Source organism: Girardinichthys multiradiatus, chromosome 18 (assembly GCF_021462225.1).
Source record: "Girardinichthys multiradiatus isolate DD_20200921_A chromosome 18, DD_fGirMul_XY1, whole genome shotgun sequence".
NCBI classification, from domain to species: Eukaryota; Metazoa; Chordata; class Actinopteri; order Cyprinodontiformes; family Goodeidae; genus Girardinichthys; species Girardinichthys multiradiatus.
In genome coordinates this window covers 31,932,491-31,955,269 of record NC_061810.1, presented here as the reverse complement: position 1 = coordinate 31,955,269, position 22,779 = coordinate 31,932,491, and the positions used below count along the sequence as shown (strand labels likewise).

The window sequence follows — 22,779 nt, the reverse complement described above, 5'->3', positions numbered from 1 at the left end:
AAATTATGAAAACCATACCAAGTGTTGAAGAGTAAACATTTTATTCTCATTTTGTTTCTCAGTTTAATACTTTTCAAGGATTATTTGACCTGCGAGAGAGACGATATCATCTTTTAAAAATGATTTTCCTTCTGTTAAACTAACCCATGTGTTAAACTCGGTTTGGTTTGATTTATTTTCATTTCATAATGGATGTGTGGAGGTGGTGTTTTGGAGAACACCACACCCACACATCCCCCTCACCATCCTCAATAACACTGTACCTACTGTGGACCATTTCCGGTTCCTAGGAACCACCATTTCTCGAAACCTGAGATGGTCCTCACAAATAGACACTGTTTGGAAGGAGGCCCAGCAGAGACTGTACTTCCTGAGGCAACTCAAGAAGTACAACCGTCCACAGGGGCTGCTGGTCATCTTCTACGCTGCCATAATTCAGTCTGTACTGTCTATCTGACAGTGGTTTGGCTCATCCACAAAACAGGACAGGTCCAGAATGCAACGAACATTCAGGTCTGCAGAGAACATTTTCTGGGCTGACCTTCCCTCTATCCAGGACTTATACAGGTTTAGGGTCAGGAAAAGGGCAGCTTAAAATCTCAAATTCCGTTTGTCTGTACAAAATACAATGAATGTTTATAATGAATACATGAGGTTTTAGAATGGCAAAAATTTGGTTTGCTTTTCTTGCTGACATAATTAACACCTTACCTGAATAAGATATTGTCTCAAAATATTTTGCACAGATCTCTAAATTACTCTTACAATGTGCTCGATCATATTCCTATCCAGTCACATTTGTTGGTATTTAAACTGTGTGCTAAATACAAATAAAGAGGTAATTTGGTTCAGTTTCATTCAGTCACAATAACATGCCATAGATATGACCACAAACATTTGTTTGCATAATTTTGCAGACTGTTAACTTGAAATCTTCAGGTGTCACCATGAACTGATTTTACGGCCAAAGGTTTTTCAAAAGTCTAAGTGTGTGATCAAACTAAAAAAAAATTAAGTGTTAAATAACCCCTTAACATTTTGCAGGCCAGCTTTGTGAAACTTGTTTTAATAATTAGAATGGTCGGTTTCTCAGCATTTTGTTTCCTCCCATCTTTAGCCTTTCTGTAATCTTTTGTCTTGAACAAGTTTTAGCACAGACTTTTCAACTATTAGTCTGGCTACGCAGTCTTTCTGATTTAAGGATTCATCTAGGATTAAACTAAATGAATAAAGATAAAAAGATTGCAGAGTGCATTTTTGATACAAATGTTTTGAGACAGCAGACAGTTCCTAGCTCCCCTCAAAGGAATTTTAAGGACCATGCATTCTTGCTGAACCCCAGCAAAGAGTGCTACAAGGCTGCCTCCTTTGGTGACACACAGCAGATCTTCATCAGCCTTCAATAAGGGCATGGAAGCTCTGCAGTGTACTTTACAGGGTGTAATTAGTGCACTCTGAGGCAGTTCATCTCAATGATTGAACAAGATAACCCATGAGACTGCAGACCAAGTAAACAAACAGGAAATAAAATTGCTGTCACACTGGAAGGCCAGGGACTAACTTTTGCTTTAGATTTTTTCATAATATTTTATTAAACAAAAGTACAACAGTTTCATTTCTCATGACTCTTCATTTCTGCAGATTTTGTATTTCATGACAGGTTATCATTAATTTTAATTTTTAAACAGTTTGTTTTGTCTGAGAACTGAAGTCCATTCTGGTAGTTAAAGGGCAATGTTGACTCTCACAGATACATGCCTCCCTTAACATTGATTTGCATGTTGAAATTACCATGGTTTATTTGGTCTTCTAAACCATTTCCAGAACTGCCAGTCAGACCCTTAGCCGGTCTGTTGAATTTTCCTTCATTTACTTAAGGCGTAATGATGGTTTACAAAAATACAGTTTTAGGTTTCACTCTTCCAGCTTTGATTTCTGACCACTGGCTGACTTTTCCCTGTAACACCGAACAGAATTCATTTCCGAAACGCTCCAACTTCTTCCCCTCATCTGATGAAAGCACACCAGATATGAGACAGAGCAGGAAGCAAGGCTTTTTTTCCCTCAGTAGCTGTGTTGACAACAGTCAAATGTGACCTCTTCAAGACAAGGTACATGTTCCTCAGGGGAGGGAGAGGCAAATTAAGAATAGTGGTGAAAGGAAACATGTCAGACATGCGTCAGCCACCTTCCTTACCTTGATATGTCTTCTTCCCTTAGCGTACACAAAATTCTCCACTGGTTATTTCCTACATTGGTCTTTGGGGGGGGGGGGTTCACTGAAGTGTTTTGAGCAGCTGCATGACAGGCACGTGTTCAAGCTGGGCTCATTTAAGATGAAAAGTGCATTTTGATTCTTATGTTTTTGTATCGTGTAAGAACGCGTCCTTTTCGATTTGAATTTTAACGCCATATGATGACTTCCTACTATAAACAGGCTCCTAATTGAGCTGTCTGTTCAGTCCCACTCTTGTCTAGTCTCCTAAAGCAGCAAATATTTTCTCTAATCTACACTGAGCTTGATATGTATACCCCGACTCAGCTTTTGGTCTTTTAAGATAAAGATTGTCTTTCATTGTTGACCTAAAAATAAAAGCTGGCACACTTCTGATGTTAAACCACTCAAAATGTATTCAGTGCAGGACCCCATAAAGAGCCTTGGCATTCTTTCATATGCAGATAAATTGGTGTGCAAAAAGAATCAGGATCATTCTGTTGTTTGTTGCCTTAGTTTTCTGTTTTACCTTGTATTTTATTAGATATGTTCAAACATTTTATTTCCTAAAATATTGTTTACTGTATTATTATATTGCCTTTCCTTTTTTGTTTTATAATTTTATGTACAGTCATTTTAATATATTTATACATGCAACAAAAATTTATATGGTAATTGAGTATGGTAGACCAGATAGCTTTTAATAGAAATTGCAATAATAAGCAAAAGACTAGTAGTGACCAAACTTTACCAAAAAATGTGCATTGTGAATTGTGTGTATGCATTGATGGCTTGCAACAAAACACATGGTTTTATTCACAAATACAGATTTAATATGTAGTATTTTATTCGTGAGGCAAACAAGTTGTACTGTGTTTGGATGACCAAATATTTGTATTTGAAGTCAGGACATGTAAAATGACTGGTTTTATCTTATTTTCTGCTGCAACATAGGTTAAATCACTGTTGGAGAGCAGGTCAGTTTTAGAAAGCTAAGAAAATGTTTTGAAAATATATTTAGATAAATGTTTTCCACATCTCTCTCTACTCACCTTTTATGTTAACAGATAAAATCAGATTAAATATGAGTGGTTGGTATTTTTCTTGTTCCAAAATAAAAAGCAGACACTTCTATTCTACACTTTTACTACTGGCAACATATTTTCTATCTTACTACAGACCTAGTGTATGAAAAGCTGCTGGTGGTTCTACATTTGTTGCTCTTTCATATTCATAAAAATACCATGCATATAGGTCCCCTCTCCTAGCCCACCTTGGCTGTGCCACTGCACTTAACTTGTAATGTTTAAAAAAAGTAGCCAGTTTCAGAACAATTACTGAAATAAGTCTTCCAGAGAGGGCAGAGTACAACTTTTCGAGACATCACTTATATTATGTGTTTTTTTACAGCATTAAAGGAAGAAAAGGCAGTGAAGTCTAAGATAGTTTTCCGAAGTCCAACTTTCGCCAGTCAGAACCCAGAGACAGAACTGGTCCTGGATGGAGAAGATGATAATGTCAGCCTGCTCCAGGAGAAGGAGATGGACAACGTTGGCGGTACATCGGCCTTTCAAATAACCCCCCATTCATTAATGCACCTCTTTTTTTTATCAGTCTTTACATTCATTGATTGCATTGTTGACATTGTGTTTTACCTTTGCATGTTCATTGCTATCCATGGTGGAATGTCTACAACCATCATGTTTTATATGTACAGCTGCATCTCAATCAATTAGGATATAATAGAAAAGTTCATTTATTTCATTAACTCAATTCACAACATAAATCACATTATATAGATTAATTGCACACAGATTGATGTTTTCAAACCTTTCTATTAATTATGATTATTTTAAACCAAATGTAAACATAATATTTAATTTCTTAGAAGATTTGAATATCACATTAGACCAACAAAAAAAACCAACATTTTTAATGCAGAAATGTGTACTTAATAAAAATGTATGTGTAAAACTCGCTTAAATGTTATTTTCAAAACGTACTTTAAATCTGACAATCGAGCCTCATTGGAACACATATTCCAATTTACTGAGATGTATCTTTACGTGCAGTGTTTGAAGTTTGAGTTCACTGTTGTGGTTCTGAACTGGACCACTTTGCTGAATTGTGAAAGCTACACATGCTTTACACCTCACCAGTTCTTTTCTGTTTAGGCCTACTTCTTGTTTATTGCAAGGATCAAGCCGTGTAAACATAAAGCAACATCTAAATGTTCATAAATCTAGATGTGTCACTTTTCATATTTGGAATGCTTTGGAGGACAAAGTCATGGAATAGACATGAAAAAAAGATTATTGACGCTTATCTTAGCATCGGCCTTGACCTAATGTTATTACCTCTATAATAGGTAATTTTATTATCATGTTAGATGATGCTGTTTAACCAATTGTATGTTTACTTAAATAATGACAAATTATCATGCAATACAAAAATCTTTTCAGTTATGGTTGTTATTTCAGTGTATCAGAGCACCAGCTCAGGGTCATGTGCTGTGACAACATGGTTACTGCTGAAAGTTTTACTTTTCTCAAGGATTGCTTTTTCAAGGATCGTCTAAAATTATAGTTGAAACAGCTGTAATGTATGGTATCCTCCTGTGATCTTTGCGAACTGTATGCTTGTTGAATGATTCTTAATATTTTGCAAATTAGCTTTGAAAGTTTGTGTTACACAAGGCAGTCATTTGTTTAACTTGTCCAATTTTCTACTCGCTGCTTTCAAAGATTCTGTAATTTAAGTCTAAACTTGCTCTGACTTTAAGCTAAATAATCATAAAAGTTTGATTTTAGTTTTAGTGTGACTAAAAATTGTAAATTACTCAAATTAACAACATTAATTATTATTAGATTAAGCATGTTGTACAAGACAGTTATCCAGCTAATTTTTGGCTGGATAACAGAGACGTATCCACCTATACTATATGTTTGCAACCTGCAGATCCAGAGCCAAGTGTGACTTTTGGGTTAGGATAGCAGTTCCTCCATATTTATGCTATCTCAGCATAGGAGTTCCACAACAGAATGACCACAAAGGATATGTCCTTTTTGTTCAGTCATTTGAATCCATTCACTTTAAAACTATGTGCTCAGCTATGCTTATTTCCTTACATCAGCTATGTATTTTAATTAATTTTTCACAAATATGTTTCACTCAAGAGTGCAATTTCTACTACGTTTCCTAAGTGAGAAGTAAATTTTGCAGCTCTAATTGACATTTATCTAGTTAGAATGAGTGCAAAAATGCCTCTTTAGATTGTAAAGGTTGCTGACCCCTGACCTATACTCAACTAAAAAGAAACATGTTCTGTTTTCCTGAGATAAAGCTAAAATGTGCTATATAGTTGTAATTGTGTTTTCCTCCACCAGTGATGATGGCCCATTTGTATGTTGCTACTGCTGCTGGATATTAGATTTTTGATTTGTTTGTTCTCTTGTTAGTAGATCTACTGTAGATATACATGTTTTGCACATAAAAATCCAAAACAAATGTAAACATGTAAACATTTGTGTATTCCAGGTTTAAACTGTATGAAAACATTATTTGTTAGGAAGAAAAAAAACTTCGATCATTGAAAATGTCTGTTTTAAAGCCATGTAGTGCTGGAAATTTGGCGTGTGAAGCTTAAACTGAAGCAGGGCACTTCTGAGCAGTGAAATCCCTTAAGATCTCACAGATGAGACTAACCCCTCCTTTCTCACCCAAGGCCAGCAGGCAGCCAAACGCTCCATGTCTGTCAGATGAACCCTTCATCGGGCAATCTAAAGCACATAGCAGAGAGTAGTACACAAAGAGGAGGTTTTACCCTGGGAAAACTACAAATGACCCTGTAAAAGCAGAACCGCTGAGCTTGATATTTTTAATATGTTTATGTGTGTGCTAAAACAAACTTTGAGGAATAAGATCTGAGATTTCTTTTTTGTGTTAAGTGCATTTTGAGTTCTTGTTTTTGTCAATAGTGGGGCTTCAGAATGCTGTAACAGTGAGATTATGCTTTTTAGATGAACAATCTGAATTTGTCCTGTTTATAATCCCAGGCATGAACAGCCTTAATGAGAGATCTGGGACAAGATCCTTGTCAACAACAGTCCTCCTCCTGCCAGGCGCTGGGTCAGTGCCTGCTGCTGCTGCTGCTGCTGCCAAAGGGGCGGCGCCTGCCCTCATGAGCTCTGGCAGTTGCGGTTACTCAACATATGATTAGTTTTTCTCCCCCACAAACACTAAAAATGCTGTCTGTGCTCAAACTGGCTATAAATGAATTTATTTTGTATGCACATATTTATCTGGAACTGGGTAAAATAAAAATGTGTGTGTGTGTGTGTGAGAGAGAGAGAGAGAGAGAGAGAGAGAGAGAAAACAGTATCTGGAGCATTTCTCATGTCAAGGAGGAGTCTGTAGATTTGAGTGTTCTGCCACCATACCGGAAGCTTGTTAGCACACCACCAAGTGTGGCTTAGCCACCACAACCATTTTGTTTTGCCTTAATTTAGCCTTTTTTGTATCTGGTTTAAGACCCCATTAAAAATAAAGATCACTCAAGTGGTGACATGTTTATAAAAGAGGAAAATTAACCCCACATTTCTGAATGCATGAACTCTGTATGAGAAAGGCAAAAGGTTTTGTTTTGCTTACTATTTGCAAATTGTGTTTCTGCAAATCTGTTAGCATAAAAGAAATCCTCATAGTGCTTATCTTTGCAAGTAACTCACCTTCCTTACATGTAAACAGTAGTCAAACATTGCAGTGTTTTCATAGATTGCATGTATAAATAAACTCATCCTCTGAGCTGTTCTCCCAAATGTCCACCTCAACGGAATTAGATAATTTAGTTTAAGGTATGTTTGCATTTTCATTAAAAAAAAAAAGCCCCAACAACGTGGTATTGCGGGCTTTTTCTTGTACAGATCCTTCATCCTGTGTAACTTGCCCTTAATTTTATTATACTTATGTAAACATATAATGTTATAGCCTAATTATGGACGGATCCCTGAGGGGATTACTGCATAATCCTCTTCTGCCGATGAGCAATAGATACTTAATGCTTCAGGCTCCAATGTGTTGCTCTTGGAGTAGCTCTTTTGGGACAGATTACAGAGCTTTACCCAGAAGTGTTATCTGTTTTTTTTTTTCCCATTATACTTTGGGGACTGAGATGACATTAAAGACCTCAACAGTTATTTTTGTTAAGCCAAGTAAATAAAATAAATTCAGGAAATGTAAAAATAAGTGGGATAAATGTAATTATTTTAAGGGTGATTATTAATTATTCTTAATCCTGTGTAAAAAAAAAATTTAAAAAATCTTGCAAACGCAGTTAAGAGGTTGAGGTTATTGGTTACCTATGTGACGCTTGTAAGTACTGTGTATTATTTGCTCTGACAGCATCAGCAGATAGTATTAACTTTAATGGAGCCGAGCAATGCTGGGAAGGAAAAACTATACACGTATCCAGGGGAGGATGGTTTAACTGTGCAGCAAGAGCGATGAAGGGACGCTCTGGGAGCTCCGACCGAAATCCACTTGTATTTCTGTAACACTATCGCCCATAATTGGCTGAGGAACGCAGATTAAGATTGACGAGACATTAAAGTGGCTCTTTGGAGTTTAAGGGATCGATAAATATCCCGATTTTCGAGGGCTTTCACTTGAGAGCAGACAAATCACTGTAAGGGGGCTCTATACAGCGACACTGATCTGACAACATGCGGATGAAGAGGATGAAGTGGTAGAGGGAGCAATGAAATAAAACAACGCGATCACAATCAGCCCACCATGTTCAAAATCCGCTCTAATGGCCAATCAATTGCTTTAAAACTTTAGTGCTGTTTTTTTTTTTTTTTTTTACCTAAATGTCTGAATTAAATTCTAAGTACAGTTTGAATTAATTGCCTATTTTAGACTCAAACTGCAAACACGCGGTCGTGAAAGATAATTATAAACTAAACTTTTCTAATCAATAAAGTTTTCTTGATGAACGTTCTGTTTTTAAAACGGATTTTAACTTGACTTCTAAAACAATTTTTTGGGGGATTCAAACAATGCTGATTTGCACCTGTAAGTCTGCTATATTTTTGGCGCACATTCCCATATCGACAAAAACAATGATTTATGTCATAAAAGAAACCAAATTTTTTTTCAGTAACCTTTATTGTTTTGTAAATGTAAATCCAATCAGACTATAGTTTCAAAAGGCGCAGTCACAACTGGTTTATAAAGGACAGTATACAGGTCACCAAAAGCCCTGAATTCGTCACAGCAGTATTTTGGAATTAAATTGCTCCATAATCTAAATACAAATATTAGCCTGGTTATACATGTGTTTGTCCTCTATCACCATCCTCAGGTCCCGTGGTCCTGAGCAGCTCGGCCCAACTTGTCGCCCCTGTCCTAGTCGCCCGTGGAACTCTGTCCATCACCACCTCTGAGATCTACTTCGAGGTGGACGAGGATGACCCTGCCTTCAAAAAGGTCGACCCGAAGGTAAGTAACCTGCAAGGAGCGGGCAGACTGGTTTCCTGCACGTTTGTTGTTTTTCCTGTTTTAACTGCTACTCATCGCTTTTTTTTTTTTTTTTTCGTATTTGCTGTTGGTATTTGCAGAGAAATCCCAGTGTGTGTTTTTTTTTTTTTTTTACTTGTTTGCTTGTTCGGGATCATACTGTATTTTATCTCTTTATTAATATCCTGCAAGAAACCTGTCATGCATATGTTTTAACCTAGTTATGGTTCGTCATTTAGAGTGTTTGCATTTTAAGGAAAATCTACAGGCGTTTACAGATTTGACTAATTTTAAATATTAATGTACATTTTTAACATTTCCCGTATATTTTAAAATAAATTGTTAAATATTAATCGCATTGCAATTATGCTTGCTTTGCATCAGGCCTTCTATACCGTTCAATTGGCATTTAAAAAAGTGGGGGACACAAGTATATAAAACAGCTTGTTTTATTATCTCTTTAAATTAGATCAAAGACAAATAATAATAATAATAATAATAATAAAAACAGATCACAGATGTTATAATCCAGTGTATTTCGAGTGCATTTTTTTCGATTTAAACTGTAATATATATACTATATATAGGCTATCATTTTCTTTTTTAATCACGTCGGCCTATAAGAATGATGAAGGAAAACAAACTCGAGTACTTTTAAATAAATCATTCAAGTAAACTGATGGAATGTTTTAGATGTAACAAATGTCGTACGCTTACCATCAAAATGTAAACTCTTTAAAAAATTAGAAAATGTCCATTGAAACAGGTGAGTCAGACTACCACTGATGCAAGAATAAATTAAAAAAGTTTCTAGCAGATAAAGAAAACGTAGGTGGATCCTATTTACTTGTCACAGAACAACATTCACAATTTCAGACCACTTGATTCACAATCTATGAATGTATTTACAGTATAATAAAATGTACAGATGTGGTTTTTTTTATGTATTCATAGTTTGTTTGGGGGCTTTATTCTAAAGCATTTAAGAAAACGTTGGATTTTGTCCACCGTGTGGTGCGAAAAAAACAGAAAAATAAAACTTCTGTGGCCTTCCAGATTAACTGTTGACAATAATTTGAACTTGCTTCTGAAAAGTCTATTAACACCTCCAAAGATGAACAGGAATAATTACAAATGATAGTGTTAGAAAAGAACCATACTGAAACAGGCTAGGCCAAAACATTTTAACGACAGAGGACAGTCACATTTCACAACTGTTTGGCAAATTTTCTCTGTCCGTTTATGAGCTCATTAGACCTCTTTCACACATTTTTAAAAGGAAGTAAATCAACATATTCTTTTCTTTTGTGTTACCTCAGAGTTTCTCCAAGCTTTTGGGGTTGGTCAGTATTTCTCTTGCCAGTCGCCAAGTCTGTTTGGCTGCGTTCTCTAAAGCAGAGTGCGGTTTTCCTTGAAACAGGTCTAAATTAGGCAGAAAATAATGCGGACACCTCCTGCACTGCAAACAGGAAATAAGCTGCAATAGTATCCCGTTCAGGCGGTCGCCCAAGCAGTTTTCATCCCAGTCCGACTCCCGGGGATGTTTCTCACACTCGTAGGAAACCAAAGTTTTCATGTGGTAGTTGTTCAGAGGTTGTCCTGGCAGTTCCAGGTGACGGTCTCGCAACGCTTTGAGGACCGACAGGCATTTCTTCCTGCACCCGCCCAGGAGAAGCCGGTTCTCGGCCTCGGCGAACTGCAGCACCCAGGCATCGCTCTCTGCCGAGCTCTGCTTGCCGTTCAGGGAGTAGCACTCTTTGGATAACAAATTGAAACCCTCCGCCTTGACTTCTGCAACTCGGTTGGGTCCCGGCCAGGGTATGTGCGGCAACGGCCAGTGCGCAGCGCTTCGCGGCCAGATGCCAGTGCACTTGAAAGCAGGCGTGATTTGCACAACGTATCTGTCTCTAATGCGCAGCTTTACCTCGCTCGTGTCAGCGACCATTTTCACAACATCTCTGTAGCTGCATTTATCCACAGCCTGTGCCACCAGTGTCTGAAATCTCGATCGAATCTTGCGCGCAGAGAGGTAACCGGAGGCTGTGATGAACTCGACCCACAGAGACATGCTTCTTTTGCGGCCGTCGCTGAGCTTGAGGACGGCGCAGCCCGGCAGAGAGCCGTCATCTACAAAGTTGAATACTCCCATCTGATTTAGGTAGAGGACGACCTCAAACTCGGTGGGAGAGATGACCTCCAGACCCTCGAAGCGGTTATCCATCTCGCTGAGGGAGCTGATGAAGCGCGGCTCCTGCACCTCCACCTCTTTCAGCACATCCGACACCACCTTGCACACCTCCCGGATGGTCTTGGAGATGGCCGCCTTCCGAGACTGACATTTCTCGTTGTAGTATTTGTTGAGGTGATACACCAACTTTGCCTGGGCGGCTATCATATTAGGGCAGAGATCCGGGTTATACACCGGAGTCTCGCAGTAAGCCGAGGGATCCAACGCGGCTGTTTGTACGGGAGCCAATTTTAGAGAAGAAGGAAAGCTATTTAAACAGAAAAAGTCAGTTTATTAAATGGCGATGTGCTCAGAGCACATGCGTAATAATCATAACACTCACAGCTGTTGTGCCGTAAACTGCATTGAAGTGCTCAAAACAAGTTCTGCAAATGATCCGAATGACGTGATTAAAAGTCCATTTGCACTTCGTTCAATAGCGGGAAAATCTGGTTTTCCTCTCTGACCGCTGTGCCAGCTAGGGGTCCGCGTAATTACGCTGAGTGCAGTGTGCCCTCTCGACGCAGAAGGCTGGCGTTGCTGTGTTTTACAAAAGGGAGACACACACACACTCTCTTTATTATAAGGGAGGAGTTGAGACCAGGATGTCCAATCGCTTTCCAAAGCGTCACAGCAGTTTATGGGAAACAAATTCATCCCCGACTGTTAGCCTAAATACAAGTTTAAAAAAAAGTGTAGTTACAGATTTTAAAGCAAGGAGCTGTACACCTTCGTGTTTGGATTTATCAGCTGCGTTATTTTTTGTAGGACTTTAGGTTTTATTTTTTTTAAGCCCGCAGTATTAAAATGATATCAAACAATAGGTGTGTTTGGGTTGTTTTGGGAGTTATTTATTTCGATTGAAATTAATAATGCCATTTCTTTAAAAATCACCACTTCGGTCCGTGTACGAATTGTAATTTCTCCACTGGAAGCAAGCGACCAAATGAAATATGGGGGATTATTTTGTAGGCTGAAATAAATTACGTTATGTTGGCATTATATGTTATTCTTTTTAAAGACATCACAATAAAAGCAGCTGTTTTTCGAAGTCTATTTCTTCGTTTGGTAATTATCGAACTTTCCCCTTGAAAAGTTAAAAGGCGCTAAATTATTGGATATCTTTAGTGATTTTTGTTCTAATTGCGAATGTTTTCGAAACACTTACGTTTTCTATTAATGAGTGCATTTTTCTTTTATGTGTTGTGCTCAGTGAGAAGCATTTCCTCTTGTCATTCTGTACTAACATGCAACAGGGTTTTTCGCAAAGTTAAATTTAATGTACTTAAAAGAAAAAAAATTAACTGGGTGTATATTTTCTCCTTTTCTGGTTTGCTTTTAGTTGCACATGAGGAAACTAATTCGAATTTTTTGTTATATATCTATATATCTGTGTGTATATATATATACATCTATATATATATATATATATATATATATGTATATATATATATATATATATATATATATATATATATATGTATATATATATATATATATATATATATATATATATATATGCATTTTATTGTTTCAAAATAATATATATATATATATTATTGTTTCAAAATAATATATATATATATATATATATATTATTTTGAAACAATAAAATGCATTTAACATAAATTCTGATATATTCAGCTGAGTATTTTAATAAAAGCCCAGTGGATTACCATAAGGACACAATGTATATGAATTTACGCTAAATTGGAGAGATGCCTTTCTGGCGCTCATCAGTGCACTGACACACCATCTCACAGTGTACTATTCATTCTTTGAGGAGGACTTCAAAAAGATGATGCTGCTGCACAGATCAGATAAGGAACACAAAGGCATTTACACCCATCTCTGCCCTCGTCAGAGCTGCATACTAGCAGACATTATGAGGCCAATCCGCTGCTGCTCAGCCTCTGCTCTCACCACACAGATGCAGTTGAGGAGAGGCGTGGCGTGTTAGGAAGGACCTTGATAGATAGGTGACTCCCATTATCATCACAGCCTGTCATGAGCACACTTCTAGTAGCTGTTTGGCAAGTGCAGTGGTAATTTTACACTGTTACCGGGCAGAAATTACAGAATTGAGGTATGAAATCTAATTGTGTGAGGTTAGAGTTTATTTTGTAATGTGATAATGCATTTTATTTCTTCAACTGTAACACGTTTAGGACAAATTCAATTTCACAGTCATACATTTTGACTCTTACTGACATATATGGACAGCATTTATATAAGATACAGAGGGAGGTTTGCATGCAGTGAGAGGTAGCTAAAATCCTGTTCCCCTCTCTGGCTTTAAAAGCCTTTTTCTCTGTTTGTAGCTCAGCAGGTACTTGGCATTTATTGGAACCAGTCTGTCCTTACTTCTCAGACTATCATGCTCTAAGTCAGAAACCTCAGAGTCAAGTTGCACCTCTTGAATTTGTACCTCAGCCTTTGACCATCCCTATGCGTGATAGAAATGGTTGGGGGGTGAGGGGGATTTTCCTTGAGATTATCGCCTCTTAATCTGAACCATGTGGCTGCACAGTTCCCAGTGCAACTCAACCTGCTCCACAGTCCCATGACTCCAGTTGTCAAGTCTGGCCCCAGACATTCATGTCTCCTTACTCATAACATTACAACACTACAGCCTTGGTTGCTCTGTGTACTGTCCTGCCAGGATTTTGGGGGCTCTCTAGTTTGATAAATGGGACTGTGATTCCACCACATGCCTGTTTCTGAACCAGCAAAATGCATGCATGATTGTGTAAATCAATACAATGACTTCTGCTTGCTCTAGTTTTGCATCACCATGTGACACTGTTTTTAAGTCCTCTTTTCTTCTTTTTCCTCTCTTCTAGTAGTTCAGTTCAGTTTGTCTTATGTTGCAAATACATTTTATGATGGTAACTTGGATTTTAAAATTGCGCATTCTGACACAAAATGTATGAACAATACTAAACAAAAATAACAATAATACACAATAAGCAGGAAGGATCATTGCTAAAGGATATCTATTAATTGGCAAATTTGACCAATATAACCCTCTATCTCTCTGGATTTAAGTATAGTAATTAGACAAAATAGTTTTAACATGTATAATCAGTTTCCTCTTTGACAACATTACCCAATACTGCTGTCAGTAATGGTCTGCATTAAGAGATTTTTACTAATTATTTTTTCTGGCTCAAGTCATCTGCTCAGATATCTTAAAATATCAATTACATATGCTTTCATAATTTCAATAATCCTATTACAGAACAACAAATAATGTCCATCTTAAGCTTTTACATAACATTTCTGTGGTTCTCTCAAGCCCCTTACAAAGAACGTTTACCAGCTAGCCACCGAGTTAATGTGCAGATTAGTCCAAATGGATTTAAAAGCAATTAAATATTTCTGTATAAATCAAATTTAAAGAGCAGATGATTTAGAAATTTGACACTACTGAGACTCAAACTGTAAAAAAATACACTCATGGGATTTTCTTTCTTTTGCAAAATTTGCTGTAATCACGTTTATGATATTGTCAGTGAGAAAGTTATTAATAGAACATTATTATTCCGTGCAATATGATATCTCTGTAGGAGGCCAGTTAATTATTGAGCCTGGAGCCACAATATAGACCCCCTTCAGATTTTGTCCATTTATTTGTTTCCTTCTCTGCTGCTGTGTATTTGCAAATTCATTTGGGTAAGTCAGGAAGTCAGTTTATTGACACATAGCCAGAAGTTTTCTGAGACCCTGTGGGATTCACCTCAATAGGCTCTCTTCTAAAACTTGTGTGTGCAACAAAAAAATAACAGAAAAATGTACATTAGATTGTGTTTTTCATTTTAAAAGATTAACAAAAGAATTGTTTAAATAATTTAAAACTTAATTGATTGTCTAATTTTCATTTGGCCCTTCAACCCTCCCCTCTGCAATATGGTACACTTGTCAGCTTGGTGATAGATTACATGCATGTATTTGCATGAATTTAGCATGAGTATGATTTTGTATTGTTTGTCAAAGTAGAAATCCAGAAAATATTTGGATGCATCACAAAAAGTAAGAAAATGGCAAACTTGGTATTTAAAGCTGCTTCTTCTGCACAGGTAGAAATAAATCATGAAGATGCAGGTTACTGCCTTTCACCTTTTCTATAAGCACAAACTTTAGCATTGTTTTTTTTGTTTTTTTGTTTGTTTGTTTCTTCTGCTGTGTGAAGTTTTAGATTTTTTTTTTTGTAAGGTTTAGAACCAGTATTGATGGTTCTGTAAGAATTATTCTATTTACTTTCTTTTTTATATTTTTTGTTTAAAGTTATAGTTTGCGGTTGTTTTTATTATTTTCACCATTTTAATCGTTGAAAGCAACCATTAAGCAATGGCAAAGTGATTAATCTTAATATTTTGAAAATGCCTACAATGTAAAAGTGGGCGCTGTAATCATCTGCCCACTGACCCCTTGATGCTCCTATGCAGACCTCTCCACAGCACTTGTTTCTGATAAATAATTTGAAGTCTCAGGTTGATTGAACACAATTTGCACCCACATGTGATTTGGTACGGACATGGGAGTTTTTTGAGGCAAAAAAGAAAATGAAAGAAGTTTGGGTAAATGGTTAATTTGTGCTTGCTCTGTGATAAACTGTTGTTGTGAAAACCTGCAACAAAAGCAGGTGATGTTGCCTAACTAAGGGATGAAGGGTTCATAATTGCGAGTCTTGCAGATCTGAGGTCTGGGGTGCCGACTGTCAGAGCAGGGCTAATGATGACAAATGTCTCTCTATGCAGATTGCCGCAGCAGTGCAAGAGTGCAGCTGAGACTGAAGAAGAAAAGAAAATGCAAGGGACTTAACAAGCAAAAGCTTGTGTGCTCATTTGTATTGACCTACATGGAAGTAAACCTCCATAACTGGAGAGATGCCTTTGAAAATAAAATGGCTTGATACTGTTTAAAGCTACAGTCCACCAACAGTGCCTATAAGGACTCTCCATAGTATCTCGGCCTATAAGATATCACTGCCTCTTTAAATGTCAGTTAAACACAAAAAGGAACCCAAGATATCTTATTATGTTTTTTTAAATCCTCTAGAGGAATTTATCGGTGAGATCAAGAGAAAGTTAGCTTTACATGTAGCCAAACAAAGCCATTTAGTCATCAAAGAGTTATATAATAGAAGAAAAGCAAAAACCTGCATTTTTCTGCTGTAGTTTTGCTCACGAATTGTTGTTAAGATGAAACTACTGGCATTACTGTGTAATGTCGTAACATTGTTTAAGACGTGTACACAGGGCTTTAAGAAAACAAGCATATTTTGGTTAACGGAACTAAACTGTTATTAACTTTTTTTTTTTATTAAACTGCTTTGCAACAAAGGCCATAAATCTAATTTCACTTACTATGACGTAAGGTTCATGTTAATAAAAGAGCAAACCGGGAGTGCTTCATGGCCAGCTTTCCCCAATTTGTTGCATGAATGGCTTTTGAAAAGGGTCCCTCTCTGTACAAAGGGAGCCTCGTCTTTGTTTGGTTTTGCCCCATCTGTGTCATCTGGTGGTCTTTGCAATGGGGTGGTGTCTAAGGGTGCTCCCCAACGGCGTTGCCAGTTGTTTTATGGACTCGCTGGAGTGGTGCGGGTAGTTCATAAGTTGGCTGGCCCATTGTGAGCAGAGCCCAGCTGACACGTGTGAATTGACTTCAGCATATTGACAGATCATTTCCATTAATGAATTGCTGGAGTCTGTCTTGTTTCACTCTGTGATTTACGCCCCTGCTTCATCATCGTCTGAGCTTAGGGTTAACTAATAACGCCCTGAATGGCTTGACCCTTAATTGTTAGATGAAGGGAGTGCCTCCTTTTTTGTAGCCTTGGGAAGTTTAAAGGAAATGTATAATATTTCTACCTTTTTTTATATATAAGGTCTTGTTAATGTTTAAAGTCCTGAAGTGCCAGTTCTAGCAAGGATCATCCCACTTGGTATAAATTACCCTCTAGTTTTTACAAAAATATACCCTACCATGTTTAAATAACAACCAAGGGCCCAGTCAGATATCAATAAGCCTCCATAAAGACCATGTTTGCTATTTTTACCATCTAGCAGTTTTCTGCATGAGTTAAGGAGCTTGTTTTCAATTCGATAGTAAGCTGCTTTTGTATGTAACTACCAGTGTCTCAACCTTTTCCCTGGTCTTCCTATGGCGACCATCCAACTTGTTCAAAGCAACAGCCATACACAGCTGATTGTGCTGGCCACAGTCTGGCCTGTCTCCCCCACCACTGCTGTCACATGGAAGCCACATTTGCTCGCCACCATTTTATGCTGCTGTCACCCTCCCTTCAAAAGAGGAGGGGAAAGAGGGGAGGTGAAAAGGAGAGGAGGGAAAGAGGAAGGCTCACCCTTAGCGGATGCTAGACAAAAATGGCAGCAGAGACATTTTGTCTACTTTCATTAGTTCTGCTTGTGGTGAGCTGTGCTGAATATTAGCCCGTTACTAGCAGAGCCACACATTGTGGAGCGCACACGGAGAACGTGTCACAATCATGTCTAGCCCACCTCATTTCAGTCATTCTCACCTAAAAAGTGGGACACGCAGGGTATGATGCCAATTGCTTATTTTATATGGTAATTATCATCCTTCAAGCTGTGTTATGTGATAAGTGTGACAAACTTTACCATATAAATTTACAAATATGCTCCCATTAAGATAAGATACTTTAGAATCAACTCTGATGACAAAAGAGAGTGCTGTAGGTCATTAAGATTCAAAGTATATAAACACACCCAAAAGCTTTTAGTTAATTTCAGAAGTTTTGTTGTGACAAAGTCAGAACTCTGAACCGATTTTGATTAGAGCTGCCATTTCAGATTACATATCAACCTTCTAGTATCACTCACCTAAATTCTGACCTCTTAAAAAATATTCCTCAGATCTATTTAGCTTTTTTTTGTTTGTTCCGACTTATTGTTTATGCATCCATGTATTAATTGTTCCTGCAGTGTTGTGGTGAGAGTTTTTTGTTTATCATCAGTTGTGAGTGAGTGAGAGTTGGAGTGCACCCTTAACAGGTCGCCAGTCCATCACATGGCAACACTCAAGACAGACAAACACGGCCACACTTAAGGGCATCTGTAGGAGGACCCCAGAGTACCAACAAGCACAACAAGAACAAGCAAACTCCTCAAAGCCAGGTCCTTCTAACTATAAGGCAAAATTGCTAACAACTGTACCATCATGCACCATCATGCGGTTCAGTTCCTTTAATTTAAAAACAAAAGAAATCAGTCCTGCTCCAAGTCAATTTGTCCCTTTGACAATTTCTACCCCAATTTCCTACCATCAGGTTACCATTTCGTCCCTATGACAGTTTTGGACTCCAGTTAAGTCAAATTAACTTTAAGCCAACTCTTGCTGATAGACGTTGTTGGTGTCGTATAACCCCACATTCCTTACTGTGAACAAAGAATAGATTGTAGAAAAGGCTCAAGATCAATTTTCTCTCCAGATCATACTCCATTTTGTATCAATAAATTTCTGTTTTACCCCTTTCTACTTCTATTTCTTAAAAAAGTATTTCATATATATGTTATTAACTATATCAGATTACTTTTTGATAGATTTTGCATGGTCATAAAAAATGGTAAAATCTCAAGTATAGTTTAATTTTACCCTGTTTTTGCTGAAAACTTTATCTTACTCCCTATTTCCGATTTGTTTTGGTTCTTATACCATTTAGGCAGCTGACCCCCCTATGAAATAGTACAGATTAGGACCCCTGATCAGACCAAAATAACTCTGAGTGAACAACTGCTTGTAGATATTGGTTATTGGAGTCATATAATCACATTTTCTTACAGTAGACTATAAATAGATTATAGAATTGTTTGTTGTCAAAGTAGGTGTAAAAATGTCTCCTGACGAGTATGAATTGATATGTTTGGTTAGTATTCAACGTACCAGGACAGACTGCTCAAATTCAAAACCTAAAATCTCAGAAATGAAATGACTAAAACCAAAAAGATACGAAATTATTAAGAGACAAAATAATCAACACCCAAATCTGACCGTTCATTTGTGTGAGGTAAGGGAAGGAATTATAAAATGTCATTTATTCACTTTTTTCTGTTGATATTTTAAACATGTTCAAATCTACTTTTTGAGGTTCTGCCAAAATACAGATGCTTCTTTTGGCTGCTTCATTTTAGTCCAGTGCTTTTGTTTACCAAAATAAAACATTCACACTGTGAGCCCCAGACTATTGTTCTACAGTGTTTGTGTTGAGATGTATCTGAATGTTGCTTTGTCCTGCTGGGCTTTCATCTGTTGGACTCGTTATAGTTGTCATCTCACTGGGCTCTATTAAAGATTTTTAGGAGATGTGGTCCCCATGAGAGAATCTTGATGAGCAGAGAAGTGCTGATGCGCAGGTTTCTGCCTCCAGGCTTTCTCCTGCTCATGAACAGCCCGAAGGCATATAAAACAGGCCTCCCAGGCCAGCCGATGAAAGATTCAAGAGTGAAAGTCATGACTTTCCTGGTGGTACTTGGTGAACTGGGCCTGAAACTGGTGCTGAGAAAAATAAGAAGTTTTTAAGTTAATATGAAGGGAGCTTCCTGAATATTTTCCTAATGATTAAGAAAAATATGCCAAAAAGGCAGATGAAAGTACCACAAAAACGGATGAAGTTGTGCCGTTCTACCTTGTTAAATTTCAAATGATTTTATTAGTGTCAGTTCTGTGGTCTTGGCAGGGCTTTGGATGTGTCTGAGTGGGGAGTTCGGCAGTAGGGTGAGAGCATGTCGGCTGTTGACACCATCTAACGAAGGGAGGATTAGGAGTTTACAGAGGCAGTAATATGATAGGTCAAAAAGAGGAGGCACTCCTCCACAGTACTTGGCTCTGTAATGAATGATTGACTGGAAAAGGAGAAGCTGCCACTCGCTGGCTGAGTGCTCATCTTGACGCCTGCCGCACCGCTCCACGGCTCCCCTTGATCACGTTTCGGTGCTCTCTTCTCATCTAAGGCACCAGTCTGCAGGGAAAGCAGCTTTTCCCTCTTATTTTTCTCTCTAATTTACACATTTAAGACATTTTTGTTTGCTCATTTCAATTCCTTTTTTGTCAGTGAGCCTCTCTCTATCAGTCCTGCACACAGTCCTGAAACCAGCCCCCCACAACGCACGCACACACACACACACACACACACACACACACACACACACACACACACACACACACACACACACACACACACTCACTCTCTCTCTCTCTCTCTTCCCTTCCTTTCTGTTTGCCTTGAGGCAATGAACTAATTTCAGGTTCAGTAATTGCAGTGTGTTGTACACCTGTCTGCTATTAATTCTCCCCTGCCACTTATTCCTTTTCTTAATGGGATATTATTGTAATTATCATCATTATGCTGTTTTTTATAATTAACTCAATGACTTTTGGTGTTATGGAAGTATTTATTCTCAATAATTAGTGTAAATGTGTTTGGAACTTTTAAAGACTACGGCATTTAGAGTTTAGTTATGAGTGAACTCAGTCCTTCATTCATTTGTCCTATGAAATAAGAGTTCCCGCCTAAAGCCCAGTTTGTCTTGGATAAGACAAGGAGAATTGGGCAGCCTGGTCACCACTGAAAAGGACCCTGCTTGTAGCCATTTTAAGACCATTACAGCAGTGAAAGGCTTTACAATAGTTAGCGCTGGGCTTTGTTTCAGCCCGTCACACGCACCCTGTGAAAATCAAATAGCCCCTTTTCCCTAAATGAAAAGGTGAAAAAGGGTTTGCCCACACTCCCATCTTTGAAAAATCTGGTTGCATTTTGGGGGAATAAAGCATTCACTGACATGATTTTGAATGTTATTGTTGAGGAGACAAACTACTGGAAGGAATGCTAAAGAAAAAATCTCAGCTCAATGAATAATGTTGATTCCCCCCCCCCTCCGTTACTCCAATTAGGAGTTTATTAGGGGTCATGCATAGGGACTTCACGCTCTAGGTTGGTTTCTTTAAGAGTGCAACTGGGGAGAATTATAGGGTTGAATGTCCTAAAGGTCAAAATGGAAGGGTTGCTTCAATATGTACTGAGGGGTTATGTGCCCTGTTGAGTGTTTTAAAATGTTTGGGGAAGATAGATTATGTTTTGCAGTAAATATTGTCGCCAGGGTCTAAAAAGATCTAATGCTGAATACTGCTTTCTCAGGTAGTTACAATTATTGACTGTCTTTTTCCTGCATGCTATGTGATATAGTATTTCCACTGATTAAACAATTTGTTTTGATTAAGACTCTTTTTAGAATCGTCAGAAGTTATTTTTATCTTTCAATTACAAATTAAAAATTGTTTGTCTTTGTTCCCCCCATTCAAATTAGACTACTAAACAATGAGGGCAGTTTTTATTCTTGTTCACCCAAATGCAACAGGGTAAATACCTCCAAAACTTGAATGTGTGTAAACATGCACAAAAGCTATATTTGATCTTTAATCCTGCTGTTAGAAGGGCAGTGGGTAGGAGGGTCCTAGAAGAGGACCCTTGAAGCCTTTGTGAGTTTGTTCACATGCTGCTCAGCTTTGAGCATCTGACAGCCATTTAACTCCGCCCGACCTGGTTCTCAAATGCTATCGTTTTGGCACTCTTGAATCCTGTTAAGAACCATAATAACAATTTATGTGCCCCCTGCATGTCTTTGAAGAAACATTGAGAGAGCAAAACAGCTCTGGTAATGAAGGACCTTCACTTGTGTGTCAACATACTGCCACTCTAAGATAAAACAATGAGATATTTCATTTTCTTATTAAAAATAGCATAAACATGTGTATTCAGTGGTTCTCATTATTAGAAAGGATTTCTTGTAATGCTAATGAAACTATACATCTTGCGGGACATATTTCTTAGATTGGCACTCTTTAAAGTATTGAAACAACATGAATTGTGGTACGAGTGATGTGAAGCACGTTCAATGACTTTCAAAGAGAAAGAGAAGAAAGGGTGAGCATAATGCCTAATAGGTGCTTTAGTAATTTCTGAGTTTTCATAGCTTAATCCGTTCTGAAAAGCTCAAGAGAAGAAAGGCTGCAAATGGCCCTCAGTATTAATTTGATGTGACTTCTGTACAATAAGGGCTCTGGATCCCAGAAGCCCCTTTTTCAGGCTTACCTTCTTTTCTCATCCTTAGCCTTTGGAACTTGTGCCTAAATGTTTTATGAAACTTAGGCAGTAAGCCTCTTTGGTATTCTGTCTTTATAATGCCTGGTTTAGGACTATTGTTACACCGTGTTCAAGGCAAAGGAATGCATACAAACACTGAACCCGCCTCTCCATTGTGTGACATTCAAATTTTTTTTTTTTGCAATTGGGAGAATACTTGTGTTAAAACACTCACATACTATGACTCATTTAATCTTTCTCATTTTAAAGGGTCTAACCATACATCCACCTGGTGAGATAAGATGATACACGATATTGGGTTCACAAGAAGGAGACAAGATTTCAGCAATATGTTTGAGAAAAAAAAAATAATCCCCATTGTTTTTTATTTTTGCAAAAAAGAGCAGAGATTTTACACATAAACAGTGTGCTAAAGAATATATCAGTGTAGAATAATTCAGTTCAGGTTTGCCTAATCTACTATTTTGTTTTTACGCTTGCCTAATTCTAAGATTCCAGATGTAAAAAAAAGGTTGAAAATGTCCACCTTGGATTTTTACAAATATAATAAAATGTAAACAAACTTATTTTGAAGAATCTCAGCTCATTTGAGAATTATCCAATTTAGGTTTCATGATCAATTTAGGTAGTTTAGATTTTGAATTAGAGGTGCAACTGACCCTTCAGTTTGGCAATCAG

General features: G+C 37.6%; 2 protein-coding genes across 9 annotated transcripts in view; one reads left to right on the top strand and one right to left on the bottom strand.

Annotated features, from left to right (window-relative positions):
- nbeab (neurobeachin b) overlaps positions 1-22,779 on the top strand; it is a 302,755-nt gene that overhangs the window by 205,876 nt on the left and 74,100 nt on the right. For 7 of the 8 annotated variants that reach the window (XM_047391756.1, XM_047391755.1, XM_047391757.1 and 4 more), the window contains 2 exons: positions 3,626-3,772; positions 8,577-8,713. In XM_047391756.1, the coding sequence (XP_047247712.1) occupies positions 3,626-3,772; positions 8,577-8,713 (284 nt within the window). The remainder of the gene's footprint in view (positions 1-3,625; positions 3,773-8,576; positions 8,714-22,779) is intronic. The other variant, XM_047391759.1, reaches the window with a different exon arrangement.
- On the bottom strand, positions 9,165-11,525 carry mab21l1 (mab-21-like 1). The gene is made up of 2 exons (XM_047391769.1): positions 11,302-11,525; positions 9,165-11,226 (listed from the first exon to the last, which is right to left on the bottom strand). The coding sequence occupies exons 1-2, from the start codon at positions 11,322-11,324 to the stop codon at positions 10,047-10,049; spliced, it is 1,203 nt and encodes a 400-aa protein (XP_047247725.1). The 5' UTR covers positions 11,325-11,525; the 3' UTR covers positions 9,165-10,046.